Here is a 15,041-nt window from a genome sequence, read left to right as displayed (position 1 = left end):
CCCCTGTCAGTTACCCCCCTCTGTCAGCTCCCCTCCCCAGTCAACTACCCCCCTCTGTCAGCTATCCCCCCTTCATTCAGCTATTCTCTCCCCTCATTCAGCTATTCTCCCCCCCCCCCCCCCTGTCAGCTACTCTCCCCTGTCAGCTCCCCTCCCCTGTCAGCTACCCCCATCAGCTATTCCCCCCTCTGTCAGCTATTCCCCCCTCTGTCAGCTATTCCCCCTTCTGTCAGCTATTCCCCCTTCTGTCAGCTATTCCCCCTTCTGTCAGCTATTCCCCCTTCTGTCAGCTACTCCTTCCCCTCTGTCAGCTACCCTACCCTGTCAGCTCCCCTCCCCAGTCAACTACCCCCCCCCCCCTCATTCAGCTACTCTCCCCCTCTGTCAGCTACTCTCCCCCTCTGTCAGCTCCCCTCCCAAGTCAACTACCCCCCTCATTCAGCTACTCTCCCCCCTCTGTCAGCTACTCTCCCCCCTCTGTCAGCTACTCTCCCCTGTCAGCTCCCCTCCCCAGTCAGCTACTCTCCCCCCTCTGTCAGCTACTCTCCCCCCTCTGTCAGCTACTCTCCCCCCTCTGTCAGCTACTCTCCCCTGTCAGCTAACCCCATCAGCTATTTCCCCCTCTGTCAGCTACTCTCCCCCCTCTGTCAGCTACTCTCCCCCCTCTGTCAGCTACTCTCCCCTGTCAGCTAACCCCATCAGCTATTTCCCCCTCTGTCAGCTAGTCCTCCTTCTGTCAGCTACTCCCCCCATTCAGCTATTCTTACCCCTCTGTCAGCTACTCACCCCCCCCCCCTCTGGCAGATACTCACCCCCCCCCTCTGGCAGATACTCACCCCCCCCCCCTCTGGCAGATACTCACCCCCCCCCTCTGTCAGCTACCCTCCCCTGTCAGCTCCCCTCCCCAGTCAGCTACTCTCCCCCCTCTGTCAGCTACTCTCCCCCCATCAGCTATTCCCCCTCTGTCAGTTACCCTGCCCCTCTGCAAGCTACCCTCCCTAATGGGGGGGTCCTCTATGGGGGACCCCTACATTTTCGAGGGGGTAACACTGACCCGTATTTTATGAAGGGGGTGACAATGACCCCTGGTTTATAGGAGGTAACACTGTCCAATAAAGCGTGCCACATTATTGCTCTCCTTAGTGCACCCAAAGGTGTCCCAGGTCTTTACAATGCACATTTACAATGTATACTACAAAAAATTTGCCATGCACCGCTAAAGTGTTCGGGTTTGGCTTGATGAAAAGGTGGCAACCCTACTCCCACTCCAGTTTTCAACCGGAGTCATGTCCTGACATGCTGGTCCTAGAGGATGCAGAGGTAGGAGAGAATGAAGAGGATATGGATGCCGTACCGGAAGAAAGATTGTCATTATGTTGATGAAGGAGTTTCACACAACATTTTGTCTAACATTAAAAGGCTCATTGCCTCTGTCCACAAAAGCCTTGGTGTTATGCCAATTGCCTCTTCTCCATTGCACCATGACTCTGTGGGCACAAAGAGATCTGAAAAGACTTACAAAACATACCCTGTTCATGAACAGATCAAGAGTCCAGTCTATGAGGATTGCTTCAGCAAAGTTGGGCTGGACCAAGCCAAGTGTCAAAGAGATCAAAGTATACAAATCCATTTTGCAGATATAGCACCCTCCCGGTCGGCCAATGGGGAAAGGGCCTATTTTTGGTGGGGGGTGAGTGTAGCAGCCTCCTTTCAAGGTGCTACTAGGTAGGTAGACTAAAGGTAAATCTTGTTATTGTGGGCTCTGCTGTACTCCGTGGAGCTGGGCTTGATTAATTCAGGCTATTCTGGGTTCCGCTGTTGCAGGCTTGCCTGTCTCCCCCTGTTCTTCCAGAGGGTGCTGGACCAGTGGGAGGAGAGCGTAGAGCTTGAGCTAGTCAGGTATACAGCCGCAGCCTAGAAGTACTGTTAAACCTTCCAAGGCCTTTGAGAATCTGCAAGATGTTCTAGGTCAGGGATATGCAATTAGCGGACCTCCAGCTGTTGCAAAACTACAAGTCCCATCATGCCTCTGCCTTTGGGTGTCATGCTTGTGGCTGTCAGAGTCTTGCTATGCCTCATGGGACTTGCATATCCCTGTTCTAGGTGATTCTACCTCAGGAAAGGGCTGGAGGATCATCTACAACTTGAAGGAACAACTGGGACAACGTCCAGGAATGATTTGGCTTTGAGACCAATGGAATAGTGTTGGCTGAACAATAGACTCTTCACTCAACAGTAGATCCCTACCAGCAACTTAAGACCCCCCTAACACCAATAGATCCAACCCAGCAACAATAGCTCCTCACTAGCAACAATAGAACCCCTAGCAACAAAAGATCCCCCAACAGCCAGCATCAATAGACCTTCTATAAGCAAGCAACGATAGATCCCTCGCTCCACAGTAGATTGCTACCAGCAAAAATTGACCACCCTAACAACTTAAGACCCCCCCCAATAACAATAGATCCCCAGCAGCAATAGATCCCCCAAGAGTGAGAATCAATAGACCCTCTATTAGCAAGCAACAATAGAACCCTCTCTCAACAGTAGGTTCCTATCAGCAACAATCCCCTAACAACTTAACACCCCTAAAAACAATAGGTCCACCCCAGCAACAACAAAATCCCCAGTGACAATAGACCCCCCCCCCCACACGACAATAGATCCTGCCAGCATCAGTAGACCCTCCAGCACCCCATTCAATGCTGGAGGGGCCGGAACTGTATTGTCCTGCATTCCTCGCGTTACTGCTGAAAAAAAGCCTTGGATATCACATTGCAGCCTTACCATGCCTCAAAATAGATTATTTCCTTTACATCGCTTCCCCCCCTTTAATCACATCCCACTAGAGAACCAGCACTTTCGTGGGCATTTATCAAGCACTCTTGAAGCTTTGTCGACACTCTGTAAATACAACTAAAACAAGTCATAAACACATAATAAATGCTATGGGCAAGTTATTTGAGCATTGCTCCATTCTTCATATTCAACACACGTGTGAAGGAGCCCTACCCTGTTTCCCCTAAAATAAGACCTAGCCTGATTGTCGGTGTTGGCTGCAATATAAGCCCTACCACCCAAATAAGCCCTACCCTGTTTCCTCAAAAATAAGCCCTACCCTGAAAAGAAGACCTACAAGGACTTTAACTAGGGCTTATTTGGGGGGTAGGGCTTTTATTGCAGCTATCACCGACAATCACACTAGGTCTTATTTTAGGGGAAACAGGGTAATAGGAATTAAGCCAAACTTACCCTGGGTTCGGTTTGACCAGGGTTTGGCAAGTTCAAATGCTGAACCCAAACTCCATTGAGTCAAATTAAAAATGCCCATTTTCTGGGTTAATAGGCAGACGAGCCAAAAAAAGGTACCATAAACGGTGGGCACTGCTCTGGGGAACATGCACCAATGCAAAAAAAAAAAAAAAAGAAAACCCACCTAGCAAAGAACCTTGACCCCCCTGTTGATGAGGACTCATCTCCACAACACTGGCAGGTGGATGTAGGGCTTTGCGAGCCAGGTGCTTATTGGAATCTGGAAGCCCCCAATGATAATAATAAGGGGACCCTCAGATACACCCCCAGCCTCCAATATGAAGGAGTATAAGATACTGTCATAATAAACAATTTCTGTCTCTCGTTAGCAACTGACATCTATGGATGAGCCAACGGCTTAATCTGTACCTAGTTTCAGACCAAACTTTGGTCATTTCGAATGAACTCCAGAACTTTATTTCTACCGCTTCTATATATGATCTTTGGTTCCCATTGAAAAAGACATCCAAATGGGCTAAAGTTCTGGAGTTCATTCAAACAACCAAAGTTTGGTCTGAAGGTGTGTTTAAGGTTTGGAGCCTGGAATAGCAGGAGAGTGGCCCAGCCTAGAAGAACTGTTAAACCTTCCAAGGCCTTTGAGAATCTGCAAGACGTTCTGGGTGAAAAAGACATCCAAATGGGCTAAAGTTCTGGAGTTCATTCAAACAACCAACGTTTGGTCTGAAACTAGGTACAGATTGAGCTTTCGGCTCATACCTAGATGTCAGTTACTACTGAGAGACAGAAATTGTTTATTACTCAAAACCCTAGAAACCTTTGGAGGAACCCTAACAGAGAAAGGCTGGACTAGCCAGTATTATATCCCATAGTTGCCAACTGTCCCAAATTTCCCGGGACATTTCCAGGATTAGGACATTTGTCCCGAATTAATTTTGTCCCGGGAAATTCGGTTTGTCCCGGGAAATTGAATTTCCAGTTTTTTTTTAGAGGTCCGCGGCCGGCGGAGACAATGTCTCCGCCGGCCGCCATTTTTAGGAAGACCAGAAGCTGATCTTCAATAGAGAACATGTGGCGCCTCCCACCCCCGCTGCCAGTGTGTGTGAAGAGCAGTGGGCGGCGCCACAGTTCAAAGTCGCTTGGAGGCCAGGGGATGTAATGTGCTGTCGGGGGAGTCCATGCAGTGAGTATGTGGGGGCCAGTGTGTGGATGCGGGGGCCAGTGTGTGGATGCGGGGGCCAGTGTGTGGATGCGGGGGCCAGTGTGTGGATGCGGGGGCCAATCTGTGGGGGCCGGTCAGTCTGGATGTCAGAGGGGCACCAGATGTAAGGAGGGGCTCCGCTGATGGACACAGATGTGAGGAAGGTACCTCTGATGGGGCACCTGATGTAAGGATAGACTCCGCTTGGGACACCTGATGGCATCTGGTGGCAGGCAACGTGGCTAGTGACGCGCTCATGGCTCCTGTCGGGGGAGTCCGTGCAGTGAGTATGTGGGGGCCAGTGTGTGGATGCGGGGGCCAGTGTGTGGATGCGGGGGCCAGTCTGTGGATGCGGGGGCCAATCTGTGGGGGCCAGTCAGTCTGGATGTCAGAGGGGCACCAGATGTAAGGAGGGGCTCCGCTGATGGACACAGATGTGAGGAAGGTACCTCTGATGGGGCACCTGATGTAAGGATAGACTCCGCTTGGGACACCTGATGGCATCTGGTGACAGGCAACGTGGCTAGTGACGCGCTCATGGCTCCCACTGATTCGGCATTATGGTGAGTTGAATGATTTCATTTCATATTACAATGTAATAATAGAAATAATGCGCTTCAATCATCCTGACACCATAACAATCATGGCGCCGGGATGATTGAAGCGCCAACACCAGGTATTTGGAATATCTTTATCTGCTGATTGTCAAACTCTGGCAAACACATATTGCTATTGTGGTGTAGGATCGGGGGGCTGCTGCCTCTCCTTTCCCTCTCCCCTCTTTCCCTATCCCCCCTTTCCCTCTCCCCCCCCAGAATCTCAGACTCTAACCACACCCCTTTGAGCCATGCCCCCTTGTAAGCCACGCCCACTATTTAACGTAACCCACGCCCATATTTTGCTGCGGCACGCTTATAACAGCATGCCCCACCCCCTAATTATAATACAACTCCGCCTACTGCCAAAAAAGTGTCCCGATTTTTTTTTTTACAATGTTGGCTACTATGATATCCCCCCCCCCCCCCCTGGTGGGAGTGGAGATGACCCCCATCTATAAGGATATACAGTACAAGGCCGTGTTCACACTACGAGACGTTTCTCTGGGCTGCTGTTCCTGTGAGCTCCACAAGGTGGTGATCGCCTTTCTCCCTAGACAGGAAGTCTCTATGGAAGACAGGAAGTGATGTCAGGTATAAATAGGAAGTTCCAGGTAAGAGGTGAGTTGGAGAGGAGACATTACTGGAAGTGGCAGTAGAGGAGGTAATAAGATCTTATTTTATGTATACACCCAGTAACCCCCCGTCATGTCCGTCCTCTTCCTCCATAGTCACTATGACATCTTTTATCTCCAGCAGATGATGATGCACGGATATATTATTATACAGGACTTATATAGCGCCAACAGTTTGCGCCGCGTGGGGGAAACCTAGATTAACCCATTTAGGGTCGGAAACATTTCCTTCATTTTGAAAATGTTTCACCTTTGCCATAAATGACCCTCTCACCTCATCCGTCTATACCAGTGATGGCGAACCTTGGCACCCCAGATGTTTTGGAACTACATTTCCCATGATGCTCATGCACTCTTCAGTGTAGTTGAGCATCATGGGAAATGTAGTTCCAAAACATCTGGGGTGCCAAGGTTCGCTATCACTGGTCTATACTATGTATGTTTTTATTTTATAAGATTCAAATAGGAAGAAAGAGGGGAAAATATAATTTTGAAGTAAGTTTCCTGAAAACAAAGTTCCATAATGATTCCAGTCTCAGATATTCATCCTAAAATGTGATCAGTAGAGTCTCCGGAGTACACGGAGATCACAGGAGTAGGATGTGTCCTGGCAAAGGCCAAAGTTCTTTCAGTTTAGGAGAGGGAGGACGCACCCGGGAGAAATGATTCTGTTTACTGGAACCTCACGGAGCGCCCCTCACAGCTCCTCCTTTCAATGTCCTTCCACCCAAAGTCAGAGAATCCTATGACGTCACAGTGACCTCACAGCTCCTCCTCCCAATGTCCCTCCATCCAGAGTAAGAAAATACTATGACGTCATGTTGACCTCACATTTTATACAATTAAGGTTTTATTATCTATTCAGAGTTGAAATCTCAGGGATTATAAAATTTATGTTAAAGAGGAGGATGAGGAGTATGGAGTGATCGAGGAGCTTTCTGAAGGACACAAGGATCTTTACAAGGGCATCGTGATGGAGTCATCAAGTAATGGGAACCCGCCAGAGAGATGTCCCCGTCCTCTGTATTCTGGAGATTCCACACAGGAACGTCACACCATCCCCCACCATCATCAGGTAGATGAGGAACAATCACTGATAGTATCATTAGGATCTGTACATTATCTGCATTGTTACCATTGATGTCATTTTTATTATATATTCAGAGTGGAAACCTGAGAGATTCTAAAGTTGATATTAAAGAAGAGATAAAAGAGGAGGATGATGAGGATGGGGTGATGAAGGAGTTTCTCAAAGAACACAAAGATCTGTACCAGGACACCATGGTGGAGTCATCCAGCTACAGAAACCCACCAGAGAGATGTCCCCGTCCTCTGTATTCCCGGGATTCCACACAGGAAGATCACACCATCCCCCACTGTTACAAGGTTGGTGGGACGGAGAATCTAGAACATAGACTCATGGAGATGATGTGTGGATTTATTATGTGAGGTTATATTTTACAGATGATATTTTCTCTCATTTTCTTGGTTTAGGGTGAAGATCTGATAGATATAAAAGTTGAGGTGAAAACAGAAGAAGAAGAAGAGAGGTATGTGAGGGATGATCAGCAGTCTATGGAGGAGGATGGAATAACGGGGACATTTATAGAGGAGGACACTCCTACAGAGATCAGCACAGGTGGGTCATTAACCCTAAATCCATTCCTCCACCCATACTGCTCACTGATTGGTCCAGAGTAGGGCGGGGGCTGGGTGATATCAGCCTGTAATCCCCTGGTCACTTTCCTGAGCTGTGTTCCCCGTCCTGTATTCCTGGATTTCTCTCCGATAATCTTCCTTCTCTGTGCTGCCGACACAATTTATGTATCTAGACTGGATTTATGGAGATTCTGGGGATCAGCTGGCAGCAAAATGTTGACTCTCACTATAGGCATTGCTCGACCTAGGCACCAGTGGCATGTGTCTTGGGTCTTCTGCCCCATTTTTATTGGTTGAACTGGATGGATTTTTTTTTTTTTTCAACCAGACTTAACTATGTAATATCCTAGGTATAGCAGGATCACTGACAGAACAATTCTCCCGGGGTCACTTGCTCTGTTGTCTGCTGACTGTGCCGGGTGGAGGGATATGTCTGTATAGTCTCAGACCCCAGTCACTGAGTGCAGTCTCAGGAGATGGGAGGAGCGGTGTGGGACCTCTGCAACTTGTCTCCAGTAATCATTTAATCCACCACTCTCTGACCTCTGGTGGGGCTCAGCCCCGCTGTTATTCATGACTAAATCATGGACTAAATAAGGAAGGTCAGGACTTCTTGTGTTGGGAAGATGGCAATGAGTGATAGAGGGGGAGGGGACACTCGTCCTATAATCCCCTCATCACTGTCACTCCTATAGAAGACAGTTCTCGTTGTTTCCTCACTCTCTGACTAAGGTCCATGAATAAAGAAATGATCTGGTAGGAGATCAGAGGACCCATTTACTAGTTACCTTGAGGGGGGAATTGTAAGATCCTCAGAGACAAAGCTGCCTGATGTGGGCGGAGTCCTGGTTTAGGGGAACCAATCAGCTGATGTCTAGTAATAATCTTTGTATTTCTATTTTAGTAGATGGACGGGAGATGAGGAAAACCTCAGAGGATTGTCTCACTTTGTCTCCAGACTGTAAAGTAGAAGATGAGGACATCACACAGTATAGTCCAGGAGAAAACCCGACTACCTCAAATGTCCATCCGGCACCACACAGTGTAGATGGACCATCGTATTCCTCTTATCCCGAGGAACCTCCGACTGTGCGGGACGGTGCCGGACCATCGTATTCCTCTTATCCCGAGGAACCTCAGACTGTGCGGGACGGTGCCGGACCATCGTATTCCTCTTATCCCGAGGAACCTCAGACTGTGCGGGACGGTGCCGGACCATCGTATTCCTCTCATCCTGAGGAACCTCAGACTGTGCGGGACGGTGCCGGACCATCGTATTCCTCTTATCCTGAGGAACCTCAGACTGTGCGGGACGGTGCCGGACCATCGTATTCCTCTTATCCCGAGGAACCTCAGACTGTGCGGGATGGTGCCGGACCATCGTATTCCTCTTATCCCGAGGAACCTCAGACTGTGCGGGACGGTGCCGGACCATCGTATTCCTCTTATCCTGAGGAACCTCAGACTGTGCGGGACGGTGCCGGACCATCGTATTCCTCTTATCCTGAGGAACCTCAGACTGTGCGGGACGGTGCCGGACCATCGTATTCCTCTTATCCTGAGGAACCTCAGACTGTGCGGGACGGTGCCGGACCATCGTATTCCTCTTATCCTGAGGAACCTCAGACTGTGCGGGACGGTGCCGTCCTTCCAACAGATAAGAGGTTTTCCTGTACTGAGTGTGGAAAACGTTTCCATTCTAAATCCCATCTTAAAAAACATCACAAATTGCACACAGGCGAGAAGCCGTATTCATGTCCTGAGTGCGGGAAATGTTTTGGACAGAAATCAGAACTTGTTACACATCAAAGGTCTCACATGGGGGAGAAGCCGTTTTCCTGTCCTGAGTGCGGGAAATGTTTTTCAGATAGGTCTGTTTATTATTATCATCAGAGATCGCACACGGGTGAGAAGCCGTTTTTCTGTTCTGAGTGTGGGAAAAGTTTTGCTAGAAATGCACATCTTGTTACACATCAGAGGTTTCACACGGGGGAAAAACCGTATTCTTGTTCTAAGTGCGGGAAATGCTTTTCAGTGAAGTCACATCTTAACACACATCAGAGAATGCACACGGGGGAGAAACCATATTCATGTCCTGAGTGTGGGAAATGTTTTTCACAGAAGGCCAATCTTCACAAACATCAGAGATCGCACACGGGGGAGAAGCCATTTTCCTGTCCTGAGTGCGGGAAATGTTTTTCACAGAAGCCACACCTTTACAAACATCAGAGATCGCACACGGGGGAAAAGCCGCTTTCCTGTCCTGAGTGCGGGAAATGTTTCTCAGATAAGTACAGTCTTTATTATCATCAGACATCCCACACAGGCGAGAAGCCGTATTCCTGTCCTGAGTGCGGAAAAAGTTTTTCATTCCAGTCCAGTCTTTGCAGACATCAGAGATTGCACACGGGGGAGAAGCCGTATTTCTGTGCTGAGTGAGGGAATTGCTCCTCACTGAAGTCCTGTCTTGTATATCAGGGGGTCCCACACAACCCTCGAGGTGTATTAGTGCCTTGAGTGCGGGAAATGTCTTGTATATGAATGTTACTGGACATGTGGGGGAAGAAGCACACCCTGATATACACCTCAGATATACTCCATTGCTGATCTTCATCATGGAAGAAACAGTTGATAAGGACATAGTGCTACTCCTGTAGGAGCCACAGGATTACTATCCAGGTCTTTCCCACAGGCTTCGCCCCCCCTGGCCAGGCACACAACAGGCTCATTCGCACCTTTCTTCGGTAACCGGTCTAGGTAAAGTTTTTGTGTTTTTTTTTATTTTTGGAGAACTTGGATAAGGGTGAGATAAGTGGTGGGATGCTCCAAAAATAACTATGTACTGAGAAATTAGGTTTTCCCCAGGATAAGCTATATTGAAGTCCGGGCTTGAAAGACTTCAGATTGGTAGTAGTAGTTGGAGCCACATGAGTAGAGTTACTTTAAAAGGGAGTTTGGGTGGACAGACCTATGGAGGACTATGTGGTACCAGAGGGGGTAGCAAAAGAAAAAAGGTCTGCAAGATCTCTTTGTCTGTCCTCACAAGGCCCAAGGACAGCTGGTTGCCTCCATCCAACTTCCAAGCGAAACCTTCCCATGATACCAGATCAGATCTTCAACAGACAGCTCCCCTCCGTCAGCTCCCGGGTCTCAGCATTCCAGACCCTCGGGTTGCCCACCTGAGGTAACACCAACAGCAGCTTGTGTCTGGGAGGGCAGCGTGCCCCCCCCCTCCAACAGCAGCTTCTGTCTGGGAGGGCAGCGTGCCCCCCCTCTCCAACAGCAGCTTCTGCCTGGGAGGGCAGCGTGCCCCCCCTCTCCAACAGCAGCTTCTGCCTGGGAGGGCAGCGTGCCCCCCCTCTCCAACAGCAGCTTCTGCCTGGGAGGGCAGCGTGCCCCTCCTCTCCAACAGCAGCTTCTGCCTGGGAGGGCAGCGTGCCCCTCCTCCAACAGCAGCTTCTGCCTGGGAGGGCAGCGTGCCCCCCCTCCAACAGCAGCTTCTGCCTGGGAGGGCAGCGTGCCCCCCCCCCTCCAACAGCAGCTTATGCCTGGGAGGGCAGCGTGCCCCCCTCCAACAGCAGCTTCTGCCCCCCCCTCCAACAGCAGCTTCTGCCTGGGAGGGCAGCGTGCCCCCCCTCCAACAGCAGCTTATGCCTGGGAGGGCAGCGTGCCCCCCCCTCCAACAGCAGCTTCTGCCCCCCCCTCCAACAGCAGCTTCTGCCTCCCCCTCCAGCAGCTTCTGCCTGGGAGGGCAGCGTGCTCCCCCTCCAACAGCGTCTTCTGCCCCCCCCTCCAACAGCAGCTTCTGCCTGGGAGGGCAGTGTGCCCCCCCCTCCAACAGCAGCTTCTGCCTGGGAGGGCAGCGTGCCCCCCCCTCCAACAGCAGCTTCTGCCTGGGAGGGCAGCGTGCCCCCCCTCCAACAGCAGCTTCTGCCCCCCCCCTCCAACAGCAGCTTCTGCCTGGGAGGGCAGCGTGCCCCCCCTCCAACAGCAGCTTCTGCCCCCCCCCCTCCAACAGCAGCTTCTGCCTGCGAGGGCAGCGTGCCCGCCCCCTCCAACAGCAGCTTCTGCCTGGGAGGGCAGCGTGCCCCCGCCCCCCTCCAACAGCAGCTTCTGCTTGGGAGGGCAGCGTGCCCCCCCTCCAACAGCAGCTTCTGCCTGGGAGGGCAGCATGCCCCCCCCCTCCAACAGCAGCTTCTGCCTGGGAGGGCAGCGTGCCCCCGCCCCCCTCCAACAGCAGCTTCTGCTTGGGAGGGCAGCATGCCCCCCCAGGCTGGACTAATCCACTCAGGGAAAAAACCCAGAACTCAGTGTGCTCACTGAATATATACATTTAGGGCTTATTTTATTTTTTCCCATTCCACCACCTCCGGCAGCCCTCTTTTCTCCAGCCTGTCACTCAACTCATAATCCATTGGAGGCAGTTTTCTATCCGACTCGCTAACTCCACTGGCTTCAGTATGCTGGCACCCCGCAGTCAGGGCACATGCCCACACATCTGTTTGATGGGTGCCCCGGGACTGGGTCAATTTAATGAGGGATTTTAGAGGCAGCTTCTATCCCCACCTATCAGATCTGTGTAGCACCGAGTCTTGTGAAGCACTCTGAAACCCCTCTCTGGCTCTTTGCTACACAGATCTGACAGGCGGAACTTCAAAAATAAAATCCCACTCTGGCTAATAGAAAGGAGTCAGCTGCATGTGTAAAAAATGGACTGCAAAGTAAAAGCTGTGGGCAGAGGATTTGTACGGAGTTTAGAGAGCTGTAGGGGGATTGGGGGTGCAGAGGTGAAAGGTGGGGGGGGGTTGCAGAGGTTTAGAGCCGTGGATTGGGGTGAGCTATAGATAGGAGTGTAATGTGGAGAGGGGAGAGATAAGCTGTGGATGGGGGTGCAGAGGTGATTGTGGACTGGGGGTGTAATCTGTGAATGGGGGGTATGCAAAAGTGACATATTGACAGGGTAAAAGTGGGGGGTTGTGGATAGGGGGTTGTGATGGGGGAGGAAGAAGGTGACCTGTGGTGGGGGGAGAGAATGAGCTGTGGGGGGGGGGGGGTAAGCTAACGATGGGAGAGAGAAGGTGATCTGTGGTCGGGGTGGTAAGCTGTGGACAAGAGGAAAGAAGGTGACCTATGGACATGGAGAGAGGGTGAGCTGTGGACAGGGGGAGAAGTAGACCTGCGGATGACCATAGAGAAGGTGACCTGTGGTCAGGAGGGAGAGGGTGAGCTGTGAACGAGAGCGAAAATAGTGAGCTGTGGACGGGGGCACAGGGTGAGCTGTGGATGAGAGGAGAGAAGGTGACCTGTGGACAGGGGAGATGGTGAGCTGGCGACGAGAGGAAAGAAGGTGACCTGTGGACAGGGGGGAGAGGGTGACCTGTGGATGAGAGCGAAGAGAGTGAGCTGTGGATGAACGGAGAGAGGGTGACCTGCGGACAGGGGGACAGAAGGTGACCTATGGAGGAGAGTGAAAAGGGTGAGCTGTGGACAGGGGGGAGAGTGTTACTTGCGTACAGGCGGAGAGGGTGGCCTGTGGACAGGATGGGAGTGTGAGCTGTGGACGGGCGGAGAGAGGGTGACCTGTGGACAGCAGTGAGAGAGTGTGCCGTGGACAGGGGGGAGAGTGTGAGCTGTGGACGAGCGGAGAGAGGGTGACCTGTGGACGAGAGCGAAGAGAGTGAGCCGTGGACAGGGGGAGAGGGTGAGCTGTGGATGGGAGGAGAGAAGGTGACCTGCGGACAGGGGAGCGGGTGAGCTGGTGACGAGAGGAAAGAAGGTGACCTGTGGACAGGGGGGAGAGGGTGACCTATGGATGAGAGCAAAGAGAGTGAGCTGTGGCCAGGGGGGAGAGGGTGAGCTGTGGATGAGAGGAGAGATGGTGACCTGTGGACAGGGGGAGAGGGTGACCTGTGGACGAGAGCGAAGAGAGTGAGCTGTGGATGGGGGGGAGAGGGTGAACTGTGGACGAGCGGAGAGAGGGTGACCTGTGGACAGGGGGAGAGGGTGACCTGTGGAAGAGAGTGAGCTGTGGACAGGGGGGAGAGGGCGAGCTGTGGACAGGGGGGAGAGTGTGAGCTGTTGCAGAGCGGAGAGAGGGTGACCTGTGGACAGGGGGGAGAGGGTGAGATGCGGACAGGGGGAGAGAAGGTGACCTGTGGAGGAGAGTGAAAAGGGTGAGCTGTGGACAGGGGGAGAGTGTGAGTTGCGTACAGGGGGAGAGGGTGACCTGTGGACAGGGTGGGAGTGGAAGCTGTGGACGAGCGGAGAGAATGTGACCTGGGGAGAGGGTGAGCTGTAGACAAGGGAGAGGATGAGCTGTGGACAGGAGAGGGTGAGCTGTTGGCAAGAGGAAAGAAGGTGACCTGTGGAAGGGAGGAGAGGGTGAGCTGTGCAAGGGGGGAGAGGGAGAGCTGTAGAAGGAGGAGAGGGTGAGCTGTGGAAGGGAGGAGAGGGTGAGCTGTGCAAGGGGGGAGAGGGAGAGCTGTAGAAGGAGGAGAGGGTGAGCTGTGGACAGGGGGAGGGGGTAAGCTGTGGATGAGAGGAAAGGAGGTGACCTATGGACAGGGCGAGATGATGAACTGTGGACAAGAGTAGAGAAGGTGACCTATGGATGAGAGGGAAGAGGGTGAGCTGTGGACAGGGGGGAGGGTGTGAGCTGTGGACGAGAGTAGAGAAGGTGACCTGTGGAAAGGTGGGGGGGGAGTGAACTGTGGGCTAGAGAAGAGAAGGTAACCTGTGGATTGTGGCAGGGGAGTTTTGGATCGGGGGAGAGGGTGAGCTGTGGATGGGAGTGGAGCGAGTGCACTGTGGATGAGAGAAAAGAGGGTGATCTGTGGAAGGCGGGGAGGTGAGCTGTGGATGAGGGTGGAGAGGGTGCACTGTGGATGAGAGAAAAGAGGGTGATCTGTGGAAGGTGGGGAGGTGAGCTGTAGATGGGAGTGGAGCGGGTGCACTGTGGATGAGAGAAAAGAGGGTGATCTGTGGAAGGTGGGGAGGTGAGCTGTGGATGGGAGTGGAGCGAGTGCACTGTGGATGAGAGAAAAGAGGGTGATCTGTGAAAGGTGGGGAGGTGAGCTGTGGATGAGGGTGGAGCGGGTGAACTGTGGAAGGCGGGGAGGAGAGTTGTGGATGAGGGTGGAGAGGGTGAACTGTGGATGAGAGAAGAGAGGGTGATCTGTGGAAGGTGGGGAGGTGAGCTGTGGATGGGAGTGGAGCGGGTGAACTGTGGATGAGAGAAGAGAGGGTGATCTGTGGAAGGCGGGGAGGTGAGCTGTAGATGGGAGTGGAGCGGGTGAACTGTGGATGGGAGAAGAGAGGGTGATCTGTGGAAGGCGGGGAGGAGAGTTGTGGATGAGGGTGGAGAGGGTGAACTGTGGATGGGAGAAGAGAGGGTGATCTGTGGAAGGTGGGGAGGTGAGCTGTGGATGGGGGTGGAGCGGGTGAACTGTGGATGGGAGAAGAGAGGGTGATCTGTGGAAGGTGGGGAGGTGAGCTGTGGATGGGAGTGGAGCAGGTGAACTGTGGATGGGAGAAGAGAGGGTGATCTGTGGAAGGCGGGGAGGAGAGTTGTGGATGAGGGTGGAGAGGGTGAACTGTGGATGGGAGAAGAGAGGGTGATCTGTGGAAGGTGGGGAGGTGAGCTGTGGATGGGGGTGGAGCGGGTGAACTGTGGATGGGAGA

The 15,041-nt window shown here is 52.2% G+C and overlaps 2 protein-coding genes across 2 annotated transcripts in view; both read left to right on the top strand.

The window, feature by feature from the left end:
* Positions 1–12,160, top strand: part of LOC143955486 (uncharacterized) — a 42,741-nt gene extending 30,581 nt beyond the window's left edge. The window contains exons 2-3 of the mRNA XM_077465525.1: positions 6,582–6,672; positions 8,175–12,160. Of these exons, the coding sequence (XP_077321651.1) occupies positions 6,582–6,672; positions 8,175–9,800 (1,717 nt within the window). The 3' untranslated portion in view covers positions 9,801–12,160. The remainder of the gene's footprint in view (positions 1–6,581; positions 6,673–8,174) is intronic.
* Positions 6,105–8,195, top strand: LOC143955948 (uncharacterized). Its single transcript, XM_077466074.1, has 3 exons — positions 6,105–6,777; positions 6,867–7,088; positions 7,197–8,195. The coding sequence occupies exons 1-3, from the start codon at positions 6,676–6,678 to the stop codon at positions 7,401–7,403; spliced, it is 531 nt and encodes a 176-aa protein (XP_077322200.1). The 5' UTR covers positions 6,105–6,675; the 3' UTR covers positions 7,404–8,195.
* Positions 12,161–15,041: the final 2,881 nt, after the last annotated feature.

Source organism: Lithobates pipiens, unplaced genomic scaffold (genome assembly GCF_037356315.1).
Source record: "Lithobates pipiens isolate NorthernLeopardFrog02 unplaced genomic scaffold, aLitPip1_a1.2 Scaffold_35, whole genome shotgun sequence".
Classification (NCBI taxonomy): domain Eukaryota; kingdom Metazoa; phylum Chordata; class Amphibia; order Anura; family Ranidae; genus Lithobates; species Lithobates pipiens.
Note: the sequence above shows the minus strand (reverse complement) of the source record. Positions and strands in the feature narration are given on the sequence as shown.